Below are 24,028 nucleotides of genomic sequence, written 5' to 3'. Positions count from 1 at the left end.
TGGATTGAGTCAGAACTTGGGGAAAGGTCAATTACAAAGTTGACCTTTTGTAAACATAAAAAGTGTCAGATCAAATCCCGAAAAATACTCAATGCAGAGAGCTCTGTGGTATCTGTCTATGATTAATTCTCTACACAGACGAAGTGGAAAGTAACCAAGTTCAGAACCATTTCATGCTTCTTTTGTCCTCTACAACACAAACACAAACATGAGCATGTGGCACATATTCCCATGTGTTATATGCACCTATTTGAAGAACGTGATTTTATAGAATACAATATTTATATGGATTAAAATACCCAAAAGTATAGACGTTCTTAAAAATGAGGTCCACTTTGACCAGCAACTTTACTAAAATGAAGTAATATGATAAATGTAGTGATATAATACTTGCAAAGGGGACATTTCTGCATAACTGCTGATACTTTGATATTTATGTACTTAAATATGAATGCAGGTATTCTAACACTGGGTTGTATCTTTGCTTCGTGCATTGTAGACCTACTCTCCCACTTGTTTTGCATGAGCACAGGGTTACAGACACTGTTAAAAAATGCAGCTTTTTTCAAGGAAATTCAGCACCAATGCAGCCAATTAGATCCCATTCCTGTTGATATGTATCCTGCTGATTGGTGATAATAATTTGCGCCGGGAGGCCAGGCATCATCTGTCTCAGTGCTACTTCATTAGAGGTGTGTGACCTCTAATGAAAACATGATTGCAATCAGCGATGGCATTTTTAATGTGTGGACGTGTCGCATTCTCAGAGCACGAGCGGAACCGGGAGCGCGCGCTCTGTAACCCTCCAACCCCCCCCCCCCCACCACCCCCAACACACACACACTATCCAGCATCAGCTGCTGGAGGGGGCCACAGGCATCGAAGGGACCAGCGTGAACGCGCCCGGCTCTATTTCTCACCCTCTCTCGCGCTCTGTGCTCGCGCCGGTCCTCTGTGCGCGCCTCCGCTCAGAGCCAGGCTTCAGAGAGCCCGGAGAGCAGACGAGCGACAGCGGGGGAGAGAGAAAGATGGAGGTGAGGGTCGGGGAGAGACTCCTGTGCCTGGCGGTGCTGTCCAGCGTCTTCTACGTGGATTCGGTCCTCGGAAAATACGTGAAAGGCATCGTGAACACCAAAGAGGTGAGCGCTGTTTTTTTTTTCTTCACCTCTTTAATTAGTTGCGACAGTGACACCGCCACAGACTGCGCGCAGCGGGGAAGGGGCTCGACTGCGTATCCGCACGCAGGTGTCTCTGTGGCGGACTGTACCGTGGATACACGAAGAGCCCACCGCCAATTCACCGCTAAGTTGCCTTCAGTGTTTCCATGCCGCCGTATGAAACACACTTACCTCGATTCTGCCTCGCAGTTGCGCGCCATCTGCGTGCGTGTCATCTGTGGCGTATATTTTACCCTCATTATGATGTTCTTTGGTATCGTTGTAGCCCCAGAAAGCGACGTCCCTCCAGTCCACGGCCACCAGTCGAGCCTCTTGTAGTGATTGCTCATCTTTAAAGCAAATGCAGCTTCGTGTGCGTGGCGTTGTCGCCACGCTTGAATGTAAATTAGCAGTGGAAATGTGTGTTTATGATGAGGAGCCGTTACAGGTGTGCGTCATATGGCTTCTGGGGCGCGCGGCGTTGGATTTGAGGTGGCTCTTGAGGACCCGGGGCTCAGTGCAGCCTCGGTCAGGCTTTTCTGAGTGTGTTTTCAGACAGATCAGCATTGACATCATCGCTGCCCTGACAAGATCCGCGAGTTGAAAATGTTAAGTGTGCAGCTGGGCAGATACTGGAGCTCTGGGCCGTTTGTAATTCAGGAGGCTACCACCTGCTGTTCCACATCCCCGGCTGGTATTCTCACGAGTTTGTGGATCAAGTTTGACATACGTGAGTAATGCAAAAGGACCGTCTACCATTTTGTTGAGTTCAACAAGACGGGCCACTCTGCAGACAAAGCAGCATCTATAAGAGCACTGCCAGATAAACCCAATGCAGATTATTCATGGACGTTGAGAACATTATGGTAATTTTGTTGGAATTTCTGCAGAACTGTGGTGGAATCAAAGTATTTATGTCTCTGAAACAACAGGGGACACATCTGACCTTTCAGTCTGTGAGGTCAGCTGTGCCTGGAGATTCAAACCTGCAGGGCTAAAGAAAGTTAATGTTTAACAAACACAGCGAACGGAAGAAATAATGCAAAGCAATGTCCCAGAAGCCAAGATGACATATCCTGATAATTCAGTTTATAATCATACAAACCATGAAAGAGCAACACACCAAATGCAAGCACGTTTGGCATTTCTGCTTGATAGACTCGTCACCTTTCTCTGAATGGTGTAATCTCCATCGTGAGCTCCGTCAGGAGGCGTTAGCTCCTGCTCAGTGACCGACAGCAGGGGAGGTGACTGTGTTGTTGCACTGTTCGGCTCAGGTCACAATGTGAAGGAAGGTGCTGTTGTAAACAAAGGATGAGAAAAAAGGAGCGTGCATGCTCAGAAGTATCCTTCCATTGAAATGCAGCATACATATTTTGCACTAACTACTGTGCACTCAGGTGTTTCATGTACCACAGATTTTCATGTGCTGCCAAAATGCGACTTGGCAGCAAAAAAGACTGAAATACTTAGCCACCGAACACCAGGATATCATCTTACTTGTATATCACCTTACCTGGCTCCCCCAAAAAGCAAAGAACAGAATCTGTGAGACACCACTTTGAGTCAACAAGCTTTAATTCTCACTCAGGCTGGCTACTTGTTATGCTCACAGAACCTGAACTTTGACGACAGTGAATTTGAAAATGCGTCATGAGCTGAGAGATTGAAGTCACCGGTTTGAATCCCCAGGATGACGACGGGGATTTGAATGTATAAACCGAGCAAGAGGCACTCATCCATCCATCACAGCGGTTGAGATGCCCTTGAACGCAGCGCTGAATCCGCACCTGCTCCAGTGGAGCTGCTCACTGGCCGGCAATATTGCACTGGGCAACTTCCAAGTGTGTGTGTGTGTGTGTGTGTGTGTGTGTGTGTGTGTGAGTGAGTGAGACACCAGCTCCTGATTGAAGGGCATCTACTTTTCTGACCCTCTGCAGTAAATAACGAAGTTTTAGTCAACCTGTCTTGTTATGAAAGACCACAAATGAAGAGGTTTTTCACACTAAGTAAATACTGCATTTAAATGGCTTCGTCAGCAGCGATGAACTCTTTTCATTTGATAAATCTGATTCTTTTCTTGATTATTTTTTGGTCTATAATAGAAAATAGTGAAAAATGACAATGTCCCAGAGCTGAAGGTGATGCCTTCAAACTGTTTGTTTTGTCCAGTCAAGGCTCTAAAATCCAAAAATATTCAGTTTGTTATCATTAAAGGATTAAAAACACGGCAAATATTTACATCTGAGAGGCTGGTGACAGGGGATTTGGGGTATTTCTGCTTAAAAATGACTTGCATGACGACCAAAGTAGTTCCTGATGGAGTCTCCACTGATGGATTGATTATTGTTTTAGCTTTACTGAACTATTCGACAAATGTGCTTTATTTCCTGCTTTTTAAAAATTTTTTATCTTAAATCTTGTGGTTGGCTTTCTCACCTTGCTGTTGCACTTCTGAACCATTCAGGAATCATTTGACAACCTAAGCAAAACAACAGAACAGTCTGAATGACATGGAGCAACACCGGACTTGACACATTGATATTGTGTGTGTGTGTGTGTGTGTGTGTGTGTGTGTGTGTGTGTGTGTGTGTGTGTGAACAGTTTAACACAACCTCACTCTTGCGTGTGCATTCCTGCCCCAAGGTCATCCACCAACTCCACTCCACATCCCCTTTCTCGCAGATTTGCACACACACACACACACACACACACACACACACACACACACACACACACAGACTAAACCTCAGCACTCGCACACTGAAACACTCTACTTCAATCCCACAATCCTTTGGCTGTATCAATGTCTGCTCAGGCGAAGGCAGAGTTAGTGCTCAGCTGTAAATTGACGAACCCAGTGTAACACATTGAGGGGGATGACCTGCTGAAACCTGCGGAGCGGCTGGAGAAATGTACTGAAACACAAAGCAAAGTTATCCAAAGGCATCGGCGCTTCAGACCGGTCAACAGCTTGATTGCAGCTGGTCGATGTGCACAATTAGCTTTGGTGGCTCGTGGCGTGTGGAGGCGCTGATAAAATGTCCCTCAGTAGCAGCTTTAAGGTCAGAGGAAGGTCGTCCTTTTGAATCCAGCAGGGAAAATCGAGGAAACAATCAAAGTCCTCACACTCCTTTAGCAGCCAGCAGCACGAGCCCCCTGAGCAAGGCGGTGAATCCGCACTGTGCTTCAGGCTGTTTCCCCCGTGTCAGTGTCCCTAAAGCTGTAGAAGTTTGCAGCAGACTGATGTTAAAGTTCTACGGGAGCAAAGACCTCGTCTGACCTCAGGTCAGGCTGAGGTGTGGCTCGCTCACATTCTGACGGCACACACTCGCTGCGACAGGTGTCAAACCTCAGTTTATATATGACTTTGGAAAAATATGTAAATTACTATTTTTATGACCAATATTGTGATTGCAATTTAAAATGTGGTTATTTTCTGCAAATTAAACTGCAGGCTTGTGCTTGTGGTCTACATACTGTGGCATTAAATGAGGTCCCTTATTTGTGCCAGCTCTAATCATAATTTGTTTTTGTTTCTGCATGAATAGAGTCATAAAAATAATAATTAATGTGGTTGCTTGTTGTTGATATCCACAGTTTTTCCTTTTTTTTTTTCTTTTTTTTTTCCAATCCAGTCAGTCAGAGAGAGTGAATTATTAGTGAACTTGAATAGTGATCTGTAGAAAACAAAGGCCAGATGGTTGTTGGGTTTGAGTACCGTTCACACCTGAAGCAGCACCAGTGCCTGGCATTCGTTACAGGTATCCAACGGTACCATTGTTTGGTACTTTTCTCTCTCTGTGATAACAAAAATGTAATTTCAGTTGTAAAAAAAGTAAATCCAGATCAATTTTGGACAGTGTTGGCTAACGCTAGTAAAAATGCTAAGCTAACATCAACCAAGACACAGAGCAAAGCTGAGTTATCTCCAGCAACATCTGATCCAACTAGCTAATTAATGACCCGCAGATGTTGATGAAGATGTCGATGCCTTCATGGACGGTTCAGCTGCTTCGCTGCTCGCTGCGGGCATGCTAACGTTAGCTGCAGCTGCTGCAGGGCACTTAGCCAGGTGTGTCCTCAGGTCAGACATGCTGCTCTTGCTAGCTTGCATTCCACTTTACAAATATTATATAATATCGCAAGTGTTGTCTGCATCAAGTTTTGGAAAGTGGAACCACACTTGCGCCCGCTTTGGGCTCGCCATTTCCCTGATTCGATACGACCTGAACAAGCTGCAGGAGTGAGTCTGGCTCTGTCCCCTTCTGGTGAAGTGGAACTTGGTATTACAGATGTGATTTGGTTAAAGTGCAGAGTTTGGTAGATCAAATATTGGCGTGCAGAGAGTTTATTGACGAAGCAACAGATGAAAGTTTCCTCTTTTCTTTTAAGGCTGACTCAAGAATTAATGTTGATAAGTGAAGATAAAAGTCGCCCAGGCAGCTTTCACCAGCTTAAACGCAGGTGCCCCATCTTGTTAAGACGCTTTTATGTATGAAGTTTATCATCAGAATTGCAGCTCTTTCAAATTGTGATTTTGATATGAAAAATAATCAATCATCCCGCTCTTGTTTTCCAACATGTGACCTCAGACGCGTTAGAATGTCTTTGGTTTCCACTGTTAATGAAAATTTGTGGATTATACCAGAAAGGTCTTTAAACTTTTGTCTTTTGAAAATTAATGAAAATGAACAGATGCCCTTGAAAGTTCTTCGTCTAATGATGAAATATAGCGGCCATATTCATCTTCGTGCCTGAGCTCACTGGGCCTTCATCCATCCTAAAATCAACATCTCACATCCTGAGGAAAAACACTGTGATGGATGTTTGGCTTGATACAGCAGCAGTTTCAAAATGACGGATTTCACCAGGACTTGTGGGCTTAATAGGATCATGAGGTACAGAGGTCGTGTATGTGATGTCTTACTTTAATTAATGTCATGTCTTATCTTGAAATATGCCAGTTCTAAATTCTTCAAATTTTACCAAACAAGACTTTGAAAGTCACTGAAAAATCCTTCAAGATGACATTGAAGTAAGTTTTGGGAGCCCTGTATGCATAGAATTTCTAACTCAATCAGTTTTCCTACATCTCTTTTTAATGAGGACATTGTGATTAGATACAGGCGGCGTGTGTGTATGTGAGGCAGTGTTTTCATGTGTCCATATGCTTGCCTCAATGTGTGTGCGCGTCTTTGCGTCTTTGCGTGTCTGCAAAGTCTGTGTGTGCTCGTGCAAAGCACCCAGAGAGGGACAGAGCTTGAGTGTGTTTGTGTGTCGCTGCGTGAATGTGTTTATGTGTCGCGGCGTTGTGTAACCCTGACTAATGAATCATTGAGAAGCCCAGCGGTCCAGGGGTGACTTGACTAGCTGATTGGTAATTAATTGTTAATGAGGCTTAGCAAGCAAACAGGGATCTGGAGAGAAAGAGAAAAAGACGGAAAGCTACAGAGATGAAAGGACAGAAACTGTGAGGGAGGAAGAAAGAGAGAGGGACAGAGAGAATGAGACGGGGAGATGCTGAATTGACCGGATACTGCATCAAGGCATAGCACTTGATTAATGGGGTGTACGAACACACACATACACGCACATGTGCATGCACGCACGCACACACACGCTTAGGGAGGTGGCTGAGTGATTCTGCATCACAATGCAGTGGCCATGGGGAAATAAGGAAACTAAAAGGGGATTAAGGTAGACACCTTATCCACTGTTTCTGTTCTCCAGGGCTCAGTCTCCTTTCTACTCTCCAGACACACACACACACACACACACACACACACACACACACACACACACAGAGCTGCGGTGGGTTAACTAGCGGCCACTTGGTTTTGGTGAATTGTGCTAACGGCTATCTGAGCGCCTTGCTGTCTTGTTGATGCCTTGGCCTTGTCAGACTCAGTGGTCTGCTTTCAGACGGAGCTCTGGGGAAGCCTGTTCACAGGTCTCTGGGAGTACGTGTGAAAAGAGGTTGTGCAAAGCCTTCTGTGGCTCCAGAGGGAGCTGTCTGAAATCTGATAAATTACCTCCATTGATGTCAGTCTGGTTGAAGACAGAAAGTTTGACGGTGAAAACAAATGCGGAGTTAGAAAGACGTGAGGTTACCGGACGTCGCTCGTCTCTGCTTGAAGCTAGCGGCTCGAGGCTACATCAGCTAATGATTCTTGTCATCGTAGATCAATCTACCAATTATTCCCCTGATTGATGCTCAGTCTGTAATGTTAGGAAACAGTCAAAGCTGCCCAACACAGTGTCATTAAGTCCAAGGTGAACTTGCTTGTTTTAGTCCAAACAACAGTCTAAAATGTCTAAAATGTGTCACATTTTTGCTTGAAAAATTATAAAATTGGCGACTTGTTAATTGTTGTTTCTTCTCATGTGAACAATACAGACTGCAACTGATGATTTTTTGTTATTATCCAAAAATCTCTAAATTATTTACTCAATAAATCAGTCATTTGGTCAGTAAAATGTCAGAAAATCACAATTTCGCAGAGCACTTCATGATGTCTACAAATTCCTTTTTTTTGTCTGACCTTACGACCAATAAGCATTGGTCAGTTTTGCTTGATAACTTACTGAAATTATTGAATTGACTTCAGATTTTTGTCAATTAATAGGCCTGGGTGATATGAAAATCTGTATGAACTATTTTACCTCAGCAAGCATAAATATTGTACCTTGAAATAATCAGTATTTGTGTACGGACGATGTTCTTCATAGTTTAGATTAAGGCTGCAAATATCAATTATTTCTTTAACAATTTGTCTCCCAATTATTGTCTCAATCAATCAATTAGCTGATAAGTATGTAAAATGTTGTGTTTTCCATGACTAATTTCTGTGTGGCAGTTTAGCTCGAAAAATGGCCCAAATTATTAATCAGTCATCAAAATCGCTGCAGTTATTTTTCTGCTAATCTGATTGGTTACTCAGCTAATTGTTTCCGTCAAGTGTAGATCCCTTCAAAGGAATTTGTAAGCATGCACTGAGACTGTGGACATTAATGTGCTTCCAGCGTTGTGGCAGCAGTTTTGGGGAACGCCCACGTCACACACGTTTTAACACGACAAGCCTCACCGCACAAAGCCGGGTCCATAAAGAAACGGCTCTGTGAGTCTGTGGAGGAAATCCTTCACTGACCTGCACAGAATCCTGACCTCAACCTCATCAAACGCCTCCGGGATGAAGCGGAACACCAAATGTGAGCCAGGACTTATCACCCAACATCAGCGCCTGACCTCGCTCGTGCTCTCGTGGCCAAAAGGGAGAAAACTCCTGCAGCCGGGTTTGAAAGTCTCATATGAGTTTAATGTTTGTCCGTCCAAATACTTTTGGCCATGTGCAGGCACTGCCTCTCTCATGTTGGCTCCTGATTTGCTGGTCCTGTTTAATCACCGTACTGTAAGATACTGGGCTCTCAGCTGATTGGTTGGCTGAGTTTGTGGTTCGATGTCATTGGTTGTTTACGCAGCAGACGTCTATTGAAATTTGTGACATAAATAAACGCACCGATTGATTTCCTGTCCGCTCAAAGAATTGTCTCACATAGCAAGAGAAGGACGTCTGACTAATTACCTGCTTTGGGCGCCATTGTTCGGCCGGCGCCGTGAGCTGCCTCTGAGGTGGTAGTGTGAAGGACGAGTGTACGAGAGCAGGGCGAGAGGAAATCTTTGAACCACTTTGGCCTTTTGAGGTTTCTATGGCAGCTACAAACTAAGGCATGCTGAGGTTGCTATGACGACAACAACGGGTGGTGGGGGTCACATGTTCGGTGCCGTGTGTGCTTGTGTGTGTGTGTGTGTGTGAGAGAGAGAGATGGTGTAGTAATGCATGTTTGTTTCAGGCGTGCTGAAAGAGTGTGTGACAGATGCTCATGTGTTTGTCCAACAAAGGGTTCTTTGACGGTCCCAGGCTATGGTGAGTGAAATGATACCCCCCCCCCGTCATCCCAACCAGACCACCCCTCTCTCCTCTCTCTCCCCTCTCTGGGGATTCATCTCTGGGTCAGTGCTTCCCTTTTGCTGCACCCGGTTTCATGGTTACAGCAGGAAGCGTTACCCAGGACTCAGAGGTGGGAGTGAGCCTCGGTCCTCTGTGACTTTTGGAGTTTGCCATGAATTATAACTACGAGGGTCCGGGGATGAAGCTGGCTGGCAGCGTCTGAAATATGGCTGCGGTTTTGTTTGCTGTGATATATGGAGGCAGCAGCGGCAGCCACGCTACACTGCTCCGGTTTCTCAGCACAGAAATTACCGCGCTTGTTTATGTAGGGAGAACGCAGGGCAGAGGTAATTACAGTATAATGGTGCACAGGGAGTTTTGCCGCTTGGGCTGAGATCAGGAGTTCATAACAGCCAACCTTAAGGACCGTTTTAATATGGAAGAGGAGTGTGCTCGAGCACATGAAGATGCTGAAACGTGCAGCAGATTCTCGTGTGTGTGGTTGGAAACACGCGGTTCTTCTGTGCTTAAGAAAGCAGCCGTGGTCGTGTTTTGGATCCGCTTGTTTGAACGTCTCAAAAGTACAATTGATCACCTGAAGAAGAACTTGGAGACACATCAATACAGTATCACATCCTGACATTAGAGGGATTTTATTATTTATGCATCTTGTAATTGTGATTTTCTGCTCGGAAAGCTACAGTACAGAAAGTGATTTGACCGTTAAACTGGCTGTTCTGTGAAATGACAAATGAAGGCCTGTTTTGTCATCGTATCCAGATAAGTTATAGCACTCCAGTTACGGGTGGGAAAGCATGAGCAGTCATACATCAAAGCATTATTACAGATGTCAGCTGGGCTGAATATTGAATCTCAGTGGTTTTCGAGTGCTGACCAAACTGTGTCATTGAGTTAAAGTCGGCCTCGCTCACATTCTCAGTCTTGTTTGCTTCGTTCTTAATCAGGATACGTCTGCGTCTAATCATCATTTTCATTATCAACTAATTGCTGCAATTTTCTTGATTAATTGATAAGTTTTTGGTCTATGAAATGTCAGAAAATAATTTCCTTGACAATCAGATAATCAATTATCATGATAATTCGATCATTTTTTCATTGATTGACTAAATGGTTTGTTGTTTCAGTGTCAAGTTGTCAGAGACACTTTCCCAGTCTTTTTAACTTTAATCTGATTTTTCCTCATTCTCGGTAAAAAGAGAGCAGAGAACACACTCCTGCTCACACTCGTTACAGGATTCATTCATTCTGAATCAGAACTCATGTAATAGTGCCAGACTTCAGGTGTCGTATTGGACCCTGTGCTGAAAGAGAATTTACCTCAATACATGTGGAGTCCTGACAAAATTGTCTTCATGGCATCAGAAATGATAGAAAGTTGGCCTTAAATGCTTCATCAAATTAGTGGTTGTGTTTAGCCGGTCTGTGATATTTCTGATCAGGACATCAGGAGACAAAACTAATCTCAAAATCTACGTTTTTTACACGAAGCTCTTGTGTTGCTGTTTGTGTTGATTACATTAAACTCATTGTATTTACTTTTGGTTCTGGATATTTTATTTAATTAGGGCTGCAACTAATGACATTTCCATAATAGATTAATTAGCTGTTAGCTGATATTTGTTACTGGACTCATGGATTAGTCATTAGTCTTTATGACGAGCTGAGATATTTATATCACTTATTTTGTCTGACCAACAGCCCAGAAAATGTTCAGTTTACTGTCAAAGACGACTAAGAAAAGCATTTTTGGCATTTTTTTCCTCAAAAAGCAATCAGTTAGGAAAATTATTGCTGATTAATGCTCCATTGATCAACAGAGGGGAAAGAAGGGGACGATTATATTGACTAAAATGCATTTACCACAAATCTGTCGTATTTTAGCTCGGTCTCTCTCTCTGGTGCCAGTTATATAAATAAATCTTCTGTCATTTGTTTGTACTCATTTTGCAGAAGCAGCTATTACTTTTCCTGAAGATGTGATGTCTCATTCGGGTTCAAAACTCTTCATTTATTCTGGCCGCGCAGTCGGGCCAGCTCACTCCGGGCAGCCCTCCAGATAAAGGAAACTGTGTGTAAACAACATATAAGTGATGTGGTGTTAGTGCTGTGTTCAGCACTATGATCCATATCTACAGAATGTGTCTGCCCACAGCTGGAAGAATATATATATTTATATATAAATATATATAAGAGACCACCACTGACTGATCCGCCATGCCAGTGCTGCTGCAGTGCCTTATGTAAGCTCAGTGAAGTACACCATCAGCACTATTATTTGGTCTCACGCTGCCAAGCTTATGGCTGAATAGTATTAAGAAGGGATAGTTTTTTCCTTCCTCTCCACCTTCTCTCCCTTATTAATGTGCTCAGCAGCCCCTTAATGTCCTCTCTGTTTACCCTTTAGAAGTTTACTGTCTTGGCACCACCTCTCTCCCTCCTCTCCACTTTTTCTGCTTTTTCTCTTCTCCCTAAACTTCTTCTTCCACCTCATGTTTAACTTTTCTCAACTTTTCTTTTTTTTCTCTCAGCTCTCCTTCCCTCTTCTCCGTCTTTTACGTCTGTATGCTTCCCAACAGCCTCTTTGGTTGTTAATGTCGGCCTGTTTGTCTGTTGTTGTCACTCACTTCACCGCTTTGGTCCCCTGACTTTTCCTCGCCAGCCAGCCAAAGTTTTCTCTTATTCTGTGCAATATTTCAACGTCTGATGGATTGGCACAAAAGTTTGCGCAGACATTCATGCTTCTGAGGCAATAAATGCCGCTGACATGAGGTTTTGAGTGAAATGTCTGAGCAGCTAATGGATGGATTGGCATGAAGTCTGATACAGACATATTCTTCTCAGGATGAATTTAGGTAACATCATGGCTCGTACAGCTCGTCTGTCAGGCTCATGATAAGCTGCCTTTTAGGTAAATGAAAATGACTGGCAGTCCCCTCACAGCCGTGTGTTTCCAGGGGGTTGGTGCTGTTTCTGTCCTTTCTAATTTCTTGCTCGACATTGTTAGGAAACCACAAGTTATGAGCCTTGTTTTGCTCCCGTTGTGCTTCTGCTGTTTCTCGCTAACATTTATCTCTTTTGACTCGGTCATGCTTTTCTCTGGAGGAAACGTCAAACAGGCGGCGGTACTGTTGCCACAGCTTAATGAACTTTTCCTCTCTTTCGTTGTCCCACCTGACAGCAGCAACCTCAGCATCCCTCCTCCTCCTCCTCCTCCTCCTTGCCATGGTTATCTGCCTGCAGAGCGCCTGATAGTTAAATGCTCAGGAACATGTCGTGGGAGATGTCACACTGAGCGTGTCAAGACAAAAAATTCTGACATGCTGGTCTTTTCATCGGGGTGTTGTGGGACGTCCCAGATGCTGCGTGACAGGCCATTTAGCATGTCACACTACACGAGTACAGATGCTCGATTGGCGTTCACAATCTGCCACAATGCTTGTAATTGGTCGGCCATGACAAAATCATCTCAAAATTGAGCTAGACTTGTGTGGTCTGATCCCGGTATCAGTCTGACTACACTCTACTGGATGTAGACTTTGGGTATAAGCTTGCCATTGGCTGCCTATTTCAGGTGCCATTCTCCTCCCCTTCTGCTGTCTGGGTGGTTAAGTCACTTCCTCTAACCCTACGCTGGTCACTAATGGTACGAACTCAAACAAGCTAGCAGCAGCTTCTTTTTCTCTTGCAGGGTTTTAGCCATTTTAATGCCAGGGCTCACCTCGAGCCTACGAGCAAATGTTCCCACCAGCACTATTTTCCAAGGGCTTTGTGCTGCCCAAGATGCTTGTGATGGATTTAAAGAAATACAAACAAGCCAGAGTGTTTTCTCCCCCATAACAGAAAGATAATGGATGCAGCCAGACCATTCTCCAGTGCCATGGAGATAGGTCTGGCTATGCAAGACTACTAATAAACATGTCCCGTGGATCTCAGGGGCTTGGACTCAACACTGCACTTCCTTGTCTTCACAGCAGTACTCCTGCCAAGCGTGAAGTGAATGAGATGAACAGAGATGGTTTCTCATAATCTGGACGCAAAATCTCTTTGTGTTTCGGCCATAACGTAAATTAAACCAATCAGAGTGTCATCTCCCATTCCAGGTGCGCCTGCACCTGATGCGTTGTAATTCACATGACAGTTGGAGAAGCAGGTTTTCTGAGAGAATGGATCTGCTTGCGCATGAAGTGACATCGTGTAACCATCTACAGGAGCAGCAGGAGGCCTCAGCTCAAAGCTCCCTGAGGTGAAGCAGGCCTGGAAGGATCTCAGAGTCTGAAAAATGCACCTTTTAAATAGCAGGAAAATACAATAGAAACACTAGCAATGACACTTAGCATCTGGTGTAAGATAGAGCCGTCACTCTTCTTTCTACCTTTCTACCTTTCACCTTTGTCCCTTCTCTCTTCTGTTTCTCCACTCCAGGACTGGGTTTTCCTCACTCGCTTCTGCTTTCTCACCGACTTCGGACGCCTGGACTTCCGGTTCCGCTATCCAAAGGTAGGACGGCTGACTGTCGCTGTGTGTGTTTGCCTCTGACTGCATCATCCGTTTGTTTTGAATCTATTATTTTCAATCAATTTTCCACATTGTCTCAGCCTGCCCACACTTTATTGTCTGGCAGCACAAGTGTTATCTTCTTTCCTCATCCCTTCTTTCTCTACTTTCGTATCTTCCTCTCAGCTCGTTCTTTCTTTTTCCTTCCTCTTACCTTATTTAAACTGATGCCGTCGCTGATTCTCACCTCCCTCCTTCTTCCCCCGGCTGTTCCTGCTGCACAGGCCTCGTCCTCGTCTTCTATCCCCTCCTTCTCCTTTTGCTCTCCCCCGCTCTGTCTTTCTTCGCGTCTGTTTTGTTCTTCCGCTCTGTCTTCTTTTACCAGGCCTCGCTTTGCTGTGGTAGCCTGCAGTCTTTGGAAACAGTTTTTGCCGTATAAATTTCAAACCGTCTGACTGCCTCCTCTCTGATCTGTGCACTCTCTGTGCTCTCTCTCCCTCTGTCACTCCTCTGTGCAGTCTCGCTGCTGTCAGAACATATTGCTCTACTTTGATGACAGTTCTCAGTGGCCAGCTGTGTACAAGAGGCCTGAAAAGGTGAGATACTGACACCCTCTGAATCATGTCTTTTGACAAGCCATCATTAAAGAGAAATACAGCTCCGCCGACGAATTCACATGTCACTGTTGTGACGACGGCGTCCTGTGACTGCAGTTAATTTTCACATTTTAATACTACGGGATCACGCGCTGCTCGTGCCGCTCAGAATAAAACAAAGCTGCCTTTCTCAGTTCCTGAAAGGCTTTTCACTCACAGGCAATGATGCATTATTGATGATACACGCAGTGATCAAGGATGGTACAATCCATAGCTGTGAACAGAGAGTTCTGCCCGAACTGAAGCTGCTCCGAAGGAAAATCTTCCTCAAGATTGATGTCTGTTTTTTATTTTATAGAAAAGTCTGTTAGTATTTGGACAGTGACACATTTTTTTTATTTTGTCCGAACGCATCCGAACACATTGGATCTGAAATAGAACAGATAAAGTGTTGTGCGTTGTGTGTGGTGATTGATATTGTTCACCCAGCAGCATCACTGGGCGAACAATACTTAGAACAACGTTACCACTGCGGCTCATCAGTCATTGTTTTCAGAGCCAAAACATTCGGAAATGCGTCTCTTTCCATGCACTGTACGCACTCAGAATAATTCCTACATTTGATTGGGGATTTCGCAGAAATATTCTCCCGTCCACGGTCGATGCGGTTTACATTAAACATCTGATTGATTCCATAATTTAAAGTTTTAGCTTGAGATCTTTATCTTTTTATTGGCCTCAGCTGGAGGAGTAGCATGCACTGATTCTTAATCTGTGCTGTGTTCACCTGTGTATGCTGCAGTCAGCTGGTGGTATAATATGATACAGTCTATAAAATTAACATTACATTGCTTTCACAAGCAGTGAATAACATATAATGCAAGCATTTACTGTAGGCATACATTGGTACCCTCCGCTTAGCCATTTCAAAGCTTAACCAGCCCAGTGTTATTTTCTGAGCACACAGCATGTGATCCAACTGTTTCTTGTGTTATTAAAGTAATTCCTGCTTATTGTTTTTGGAGAAAAAAGAGCAACATTGACACCTCGCATGGCGTATCCTTCTTGCTGACATCTTTTGACACACAGATGTGATGTTATGCGTGTGTGGTTTCCAGCACAGCTACGAACGACGCACCATTTGTCAGCACCCAGACAGATTTTAATATCAGATTCCCAGAGTCAAACAGTGCGGCCTTCATTCTACACTCGCCGTTTTGCACTAATGTTCAAGAGCCACACAGGGAGAAATCCATCACAGCAGAGACAAAACATATCAATTCTAATTCCACTTACAGCAGCTTCAATAGACCAGGAGGCAATGCAGCCACCATTTCAATTACATTTTGATGAAACGCTTTTCATTTCATGCATTTTCTGGACTGGAAAAACGGTCTCTTATGCTTTCCCTGCTGCTCTATTATTACTTAATATGCATGCAGCTGAACGTAGGTGTAACCTGCAGCTGCTTGCAACAAGTTTGGGCACTTCTTCTGAGCATTTATTGAAAAATGTTTTGTGAAATAGATGAGAAAGCCCGAGGGCACGGCAGAAATTCCAGTTAGGCAGTCGTGAATGTGTTCGAAATTGTTCCTATTTTGATTTTAATGCGTCTTCTCTCCGCTACCAGAACTGCTACCAGAAGGAAGCGGTGCTGCGGCCCGAGAACAACCAGGTCATCAACCTCACAACACGCTACACCTGGTCAGGCTGTGTGGTAAGAGCACACAAATGCACACACACACACACACGCACACACACACACACACACTTGTACTGAGTGTCCCTGAGACGCTGTTCTGTAAATACAGTTGACCTCTGACCCCTCACTGAACTCATTTTCATCCCGCTTTTGCATATTCTTTTGTAATGCAAAACAGGAAGGGAAATACTGTGGAGGTAAACAAAGAGGCAGCGAGAGCTAATGGCCAATAATGTGTTTTTGTAACATGTTACTGATTCACACATTTCCGCTGCTGATGATGCCTCCCAGCCAAACAGACAGCGTCCAAAAGATCTTTCTCTCCTCCAACACTTTTTTTTTAGATATTCCTCTTGTCTCTATTTGTTTATCACATTACAAAGTGTGATTGCTAGCGTGACCCTGTTGTTGTGGCAGTTAGTGGATCTTGTTGCCACATTTCAGGCTATATTTTAGGTGTGAAATATGTTTGTATCTCGATATGTCAGACCAGCTCCGCCGTAATAATTCAATGTGTCTCTGAGGTAAAACGCGCTGCCTTTTTGGCTAACAACATCCTCTGTGCACCTCCTCCCCAATACCTTTCTCTATCCTTCTCAGGTGGAGGGAGATGGGAACGAGGAGGTTCTGAGCTGCGTGGGCGGCCGTAGTTTCCGCTCAGTGAGGGAGAGATGGTGGTACATCGCTCTCAGCAAGTGTGGGGTAAGCACTGACCCCTGACGCCCCCCTGACCCCTCCGACCCCGCTGGCTCTTCCTCTCAGGTGTACTGCCAAACATACCTGCCCTCACTGTGATGCTCTTCAGATAAACAAATCATCATTAACGTCACATCGTGATCATCAAACCATCAGAACTGAAGACAGATCGCTCCTTAGGTCGAGTGTCAATAAGAAAAAAGTTTGCCTTATCTTCCACATCTATAAATGTATGGAAATGTTGCTGAAGGAAAGAGCTATTTTAACATTTCAAGCCATAGTTTTAACTTTTCGCAGTCAAGCAGGAAAACAGATTCCAGGTGCAGGCAGCAGCATCAGATATTAAAATGTGAAAGCTTCCGAGGACACCCCGAGGAAGGCTCTGTGAAACCCTGGATGTTTTAAGGCTGCTTTTTGTGCCGCTCCTGTTTTAAATTTTAAATCAACTTCAGCATAATTTTTGTCCCAGCGCTTCCCCGTTTGAGCGTTTTGCACCAGGCTACATATTAAAATCTCGAAGTGATCTAAACAGGCAGAATGAAAAAGAAATTTAACCCTCTGATTTATGGTGCTTATAAATAGACGTAAAGAAAAAAAATACCCTACTATGGATTATTAGATGATGTTGCAGACCTAATCAAATATCATTTCTGTCCATTATGCCCCTCGTACCCTCCTGCCCTTATCCCTTCACATGTTACAGGTGATCTTGAATCTGTCTTTGAGTTGCCTTCGGGCATGAAGCACTTTGTCTCTCTCCCACGCTGCAGGGCTTTGTACGACTAAGGCTCTTAATATGTGATTCTCTTCTTAAACTGTGCTAAACATGCCTTCCTAGGCCTCCATGGAGCCTATTGATTAGCTAGCTTTAGGGACTTTGTGCATTGTGTTGTTCTTTAATGGGACTCTGTTGTGTTAAGGTGTGCCCGGAGAAAAAAAAAAGAAAAAAAAAAAAAAAAGAGCAGAAAGTTGTTATTGCAGCGTGGTGTTTGTTGATACGAGCCTGGGCCGGGGTGCGCAGTGGAGGAATCATGAGCTTGTATAATGATAGCTCTGCTCAGTGATGATGCATCCTCCTACACCGAGGGCTCGAGTCAAGGACGAATCCCAGAATAAGGTGTGTGTTGTTGTTTTTTTTATGTGTGCACTGTTTTGATGTTTATGAAAGCGGGTGAGGAAAAGGGTGAGTAAGTCCGATTTTAGCTGAGTGTGAATCACTGCGCGTCTGCCCGCCTATCAGTGTCATTCTCTGGGTACATCAGTGTCACGCTCCTGGTCATGAATCAGTGCGTGTTTGTGTGTGAGAGAGATCTTTTTTTCTCTGGCTTGGCTTTTGTGCCGTCGGTTGAGAGCGCTGGCTGAAGAGGGATATGATTAGAACGGATGCTTCCTGCGGAGTGTGGTTTAGTGTCACGCCAGCGTCCGCTGATAGACACGCTGCCTAATGCTGTTGGACTAAAGTATAAAAGCTCGTCTCCATTCCCGAGGACATATGCACGCCGCGCCCAACAGACAATTTCCACCCCTCGTTTCCCGCCGCTCGCCTTCTCGCCTCCCTTTCGCTTTCACACCTCTCCATCTCCCCTACCTCTGTCGCTCACAATCTTTGGCTGCGTCCTGCTCTCTTTCAACTCTCTGTCACCAAGCTGTGACGCGCTCCACGCCATTTCATATCCATTTACCCCTCCGCATCCTGCTCCTCTCTGTCAGCCTGTCTCTAATTGTGTTTTTCCTCTCCATCTTGCCATCTCACTGGTCTCATCTCTTCTGTGCCTGCCGCTCATTCCATGCTTTTTTCCATGCACCATCACTTTTATGTGCTACTACATATTTTCCTCTCTTTGTCCCTGTTTCTCTCTCATCCAGCTCCTCTTTCATGTACTTTTCATCTCAGCCTTTACCTGTGCTGAAGTGGGTTTAAATCAGCTCATAAGCCCTTAAAAAAAGAGGATGTCTGCTCTCCATCCCCAGATGTCGACTCGCCTGCACGAAATGGTAAAATGTGAGGTTATTTAACATTTCCAGACAATTTCACTTGGGTAATTATAGCAGGAAACCTCAAGGCTGCAAATAATCATTATTTCATCAGCAGAAAAAAGACAGTCATTATAAATAAAATTCAGGTCATCACAAATTACAGAGCGCAGGACCTCTGGCAATCACGCTGAAGGTTTTCAGACACGAAAATTGCCTGTAAGCAAAGCTGGCTAAAATAAGCAGGCTTGAACGTTGTTTCCTCTTGCAGATATCTTTGCATTAGTAGTATTTGCTTTGGTTATTTATATCCTCAAACTTCTAAAAGCTTTCCTTGTCATCCATACATCAGACTGGACAGTGTGATCTGTGTGCGGCTGAAAACATGAAAAGGCAAGTAACGCTTACCTCTGTGGTGTTGCTTTGATCAGTTACAGCAATATAACTCATTAGGTGGACCTAATTATACCATCAAATGAAATTTAACAGAACGGCTCAATAGCATGCTTTTAATTGCTTGCCATTGACCCCAGCGAGTGTTGTCTGAGCACGAGTTTGTGAGGCGTTTATCCTCGTGGTCTTTGAAACAGAAGTGGAGAAATGGAAAGCTTTGAATGGTTGTAATCAACCTCTGCTTTATTGTGCTGAGCTGAACTGCTGCTAATGAAAGAAAATTACCTCAGCAGGGAGCCCAGAAAGCGCTGGAATTAGACCGGCTGTTAATGGGCGCCGGCCACTAAAACGGCCAAAATTTCTCAGCTGTCAACTTGGCCAGACAGCTTCGCATCTTCACAGAACAAACAGCGCAGCAAACACAGGCGTCGGCTGTGCTTTGTCCAGGTCTCAGTCACAAACTGCTGCTCACACAAAGGCTCGCAGCACAGTCACGTACAGAAGACGGATCCTTAGCGCAGAGCCGGTTAAGACTTGAAGCACTGCGCTTCTTTCATATAATAAATAAGAAATAACGAGAGTGTTTGACAGTGTTGCAAGTCTTCTGGGAGAGATGCTCACTTTTTATAGGAAATGAACAGACTTGATGATTTGTTGATTGTGCTGCTCACAGGGCTGCAACTCGCAGTGTTTTCATATTCAGCTCCAGTTTTTCATTAAGCAGGAGATTATTTTCTGGTTTAATTGTCATTGATGTCAGATTATAGTGAGCTCGACACTATACGGTCAAAGTGTGTGGACAGCAGTGTGTATCTGGTCTGGAGCGGTTTGTCATGGTTACATTAACGCTACAGCATACAATGATATTTTTTATTTAATCTCTGATTAATTTCTTAAACGGTTTGGAGAAGGCTCTTTCCTGTTTCGGCGTCACAGTGCCCTCCAGCCTCTGACCTCTGGTTGGACCTTACAGTACAGCAAAACTGCTGGTGGAGTTTAAAAGGCATTCTGGGAAATGTAGGACCCAGTGTTATAGAGCTTGACTCGTGCCAGTGACCAGCGGTGAAGTGTAACTACTGGAATGCTGCGTTTAAACACAGATTTGAGGTACTTTGCGAATGTATTTCCATTTTTATGAGGCAAGTATTTACTTTTTACTCCTCACAGCTTTAGTTACTAGTTACTTTTCAGATTTTTCATACCCATCCTGTCCAGTGAAAACCATGTATCTCCTAATTTGGTGTTGTTGATTTTTTTTTCTGATAAACCAAATGATTAAGTGTGAAAATGTTCCCACTTTATAAACTAAACAAACGATTTAAAAACCCCTCATTGATCAGATGGAAAATCCATCTGATCAATGAGGGGTTAGTACATTTACTGAACTAAAGGATCTGAATACTCACTGAAAAGTCAGGATATCGTAGCCTCTACTTGTTTCATTTTTATTTTGTAAATTATTAATTTAAAGTGCACTGTTTTGGTCACATGGATGTAATGTTTGGGTGTCCACACACCTTGTCCAGATGTGCGTAACTGGCTGCACGCGCTCGATTTTCACACTCACCCGGAACTTGAAGCTATTACCAAACACTTAGTGTTGCAGAGAGACAAGATCCACAATCTGAAAAGACTCTCAGAAGTCCTTTTAAAATGCAGTTATCAGCAGCCCAGGGGAGCACAGGATGTATAAGAGGTGTGGGTGAGAACAGCCTCGGTGTGTGATGTATCAGTACAGTGTATCAGAAGCAGATGCCTTTTACACCTGAAACCAACAAGCAACCCCCCAAAATCATCCTGTCAGTCCCACAGAGAGAAGGCGAATCCCTGCTGTGTGAAGTGCTGCCTCCTCCCTCATCTATCCTTTCTCTCTGCATCCATCTCTCTCTCCCTCTTTGCATCTGCTCCCTTTTCTTCCTCCAGCCTTTCTCTCTACCTGTTTCTTTTAACCGTCTCTCGCTCCACATCTATCACTCTCTTTATCTCTGTCTGCTTGCTCTTTGTGTCTGTATTGATTTTGTGGCAGTGCACACTCCATGCTTCTCGCCCTTTTTGATAGAGGGAGTGAGATGGAGTCTCAGGCTGCCAAATGAAAGTCTTTTTTTTTTCTCCCTCTCTCTTTTCCCTCGCTCCATCGAAACAAGCGCGAACTCCATCGGCTTTGAACTGGTGTGTGTGAAATGAGCTCTCTGTGCTCTGATTGTCAACCCATCTCTGTCCAACACCCCCCCCCCCCCTTGTTCTCTGGTCCCCGTCCCTCTTTTTTTCTCACCTCCCAAATTCACTTCAGTTTGACACTTTTCACTTGTGTGACGGCCAAAAATTACCATCATTCCAACTGTGGTTTACCGCACAGGTATGTTCGCTTTCTCCACGGCGGTCCTCCTTCCCCGCATGTCTGCCTCGCCAAGTATCCTCTTTCTGGGCTCTTTTTCATAACGCTGCAATGTGGAGCAATTATATCTGATGAAATTAGGAGCCAAACAAATAATTGATGTGTGTCACACATTGCACAATGAATCTGCATTAAAGTAGAGAAGACTGTTGCTGTGGATGCGATCCATCCATCCCTCCCTCCTGTTAATCTGGGTCATCTTCTCATTGGCAGCACAGGAGGCAGAACAGCCTAGATTCCATTTTTATTTCTCTACTAACTTCCTCCACACACCTGGGGGATCCCGAGGCACTTTGAGGCCGGCCGGGGGACTGACTGACTACATGGCACAATTACACAGCAGCTAAACCGACAGTGTGTCTCCTCCCGAGGAGGTTTTGGATGTTTTCCTCCTCTTGTTGCAGGAGCGGTTGGAAGAAATCTGGGCTCTGTTATTTAAAATTAAAGTTGCGGTAGGCAGGAATTTTATGTTGAAACACAAATCCCAAAGTAGCAACAGAGAGGAGCAGCCGTCCGCTGATGGGCTACGTTTGGCCGTTTCTGCTGCAGAAAATGAAGGTCGCTGATCTTAAAAGACGAAAAACTGTAATGATGAGCAGCAAACCAGCAGCGCAAGACAGTTTATAGACATGTCCCGTCACGTTTAGTTTACTGTTCGATGTTACATTATTATTTCATATATAGTTCCTGAAAGTTCTCAACTTTTAACATTTAATAACTAACAAAAATGGACATGATCAGTTTTACATGTCGACGGTTCATTTTAGTATTGGCTCCAGACTCAGTAATTGTTTTGGAGCTTGTACCAAAAATTTCCAGAAAAAACCCCAGAAGTTCTTCCATCGACGCAGGCAGAACTAACAGTACTCTGATGGATTCATGCAATGATGCGAGGCGCTATTAAGAAACCTAGATGTTCTCGTTCTTGTTCCGAATGTTGTTTCTCAAAGGAGAATGGAGCACATGCAATTTACACAAACAGATGTGCGATTTTATATCACGAGGCCGTAAATGATTTCCCTCTTGAAATTGTTCTCATTTGTAAAATATTCTATAAATGTGCTGGTTTTCATCCCCAAAACATTTCTATATATATTTATATATAGATACCAAGATGCTGTGACATTTTTATTTCATACGTCCTCTGCTCCAGTTTAATTCCTTCTTACTTACTTGTCTTGGAGGTCCACACAGCTCTCTAAAGTTCACACACTTTAACTGTAAAATGTTGGTTTTGCAACGCCTCCCGAAAGGTCCTGTAGGTCCCTAATGTCAGATTTAGAATGAAAAGGCAAAATGTCACAGGACTAATGTTTAAAAATGCATGTAAAGAGTTTCCTCTCGCTGCCATTTCAACCTGCAGAGTTGCCCGGTGCAGCATTAAGCATTAATGGATATTTTGTATGGATCACAAAGCCTGTAACAACGCAAGCAAAGTCTCACCTGCCTGCTCCCTCTGCCTCGGCTCCTCTCTCGCAGGGCGATGGCTTGCAGCTGGAGTACGAGATGAAGCTGACCAATGGCCAGTCTTTCTGGACGCAGCATTTCTCTGCAGATGAGTTCGGTAAGAGTGATTAGACAGAAAGAGAGAGATTATGGAACGAATCGCTGGTGGCACAAGCCAACACCACTTAGCACGGCCAATAAAGCACACTGAACTGAACAAATTACAATAATGAAGGGACGGCTGAATGAATTAATGATGATAGATGAACTGAGAGGAGGGGATGAAAAGAAGAAGAGGCCCGAGTAGCTCCTAAATGAATTATTCCTACATCTCCAATGTTCTCTCTCCTTCTACTGTAACTCTCTGTTTCTTAACTAATCCGATATCCTCATCTCGTACCTGCCTCTGTTTTTCTGCTTTCCTCTCCCTCTGTGGTCCCCTCTCTTCTTCACCTCCATGTTCTCTGAACCTCATTGACTCACTTCTGGTTTTCATTCCACCTCCTCTCTCGAACCTTATTTCTCCTTTTCCCACCTCCCTGTTTTTTTTTTCCCCTCTTTCTTCCTCATCAATTATTCGTTCCCTTCTCCACTTTCTCCATTCCTCTGCTCACAGGAATCTTGGAGACGGACATCACGTTCCTGGTCATCTTCTCCATGGTGTTCCTCCTCTCCTGCTACTTTGCCTGTAAGTACTGTCTTTTCCACTCACCGTATCTCACTTTCTTCCTCTTCTTCCATGAACAAGCCAATTTATTCTGACTTCCGACACTGGCAGAAGTCATGAAGTGCCCTTTACCTCAGATCTATTATAAAATCTACATGTTTTCTTGATGGGATAGGAGTAGGTCTTCGTGTTTCCTCTGATAAGTGAAGGTGGAGCACGTGCCTATCTTTTCTCTGGGATGGAGGTTTGTCAGAGTGAGAGGATGGCGAGAGCGGGGTTTGGTTTTCGTGTAAAGGTGAACGGTTGACTGGAGAAGGCAGCGGTAGCTTCAAGGTTAGTGAAGCGAGTTTGTCACATGAAGGTCACAGCTCAAATAACCCGAAGCAGCTGAGAACAAAAGCTCCGGTGCAGTGGTTCCCTACACGTTAGGCCTGTAACCAGCGGCCCCACTTCATACGTTAGGACCTTAATGTGGAGATGAGTTATGAACGGGTCAGCCGAAGACACGTTTTCAGTCCCACACTGTTCCTTCTGA

General features: G+C 44.2%; 1 protein-coding gene across 1 annotated transcript in view; it reads left to right on the top strand.

Annotated features, from left to right (window-relative positions):
• The first annotated feature begins 844 nt into the window (after window positions 1–844).
• tmem145 (transmembrane protein 145) overlaps window positions 845–24,028 on the top strand; it is a 37,600-nt gene continuing 14,416 nt past the window's right edge. The window contains exons 1-7 of the mRNA XM_076736553.1: window positions 845–1,139; window positions 13,553–13,627; window positions 14,143–14,220; window positions 15,851–15,937; window positions 16,523–16,624; window positions 22,860–22,944; window positions 23,443–23,514. Coding sequence (XP_076592668.1) covers window positions 1,029–1,139; window positions 13,553–13,627; window positions 14,143–14,220; window positions 15,851–15,937; window positions 16,523–16,624; window positions 22,860–22,944; window positions 23,443–23,514 — 610 coding nt within the window. The 5' untranslated portion in view covers window positions 845–1,028. The remainder of the gene's footprint in view (window positions 1,140–13,552; window positions 13,628–14,142; window positions 14,221–15,850; window positions 15,938–16,522; window positions 16,625–22,859; window positions 22,945–23,442; window positions 23,515–24,028) is intronic.

This window comes from Chaetodon auriga, chromosome 8, assembly GCF_051107435.1.
Source record: "Chaetodon auriga isolate fChaAug3 chromosome 8, fChaAug3.hap1, whole genome shotgun sequence".
Taxonomy (NCBI): Eukaryota; Metazoa; Chordata; class Actinopteri; order Chaetodontiformes; family Chaetodontidae; genus Chaetodon; species Chaetodon auriga.
The sequence above is the reverse complement of the archived record's forward strand: the minus strand, read 5'-3'. Positions and strand labels throughout refer to the sequence as shown.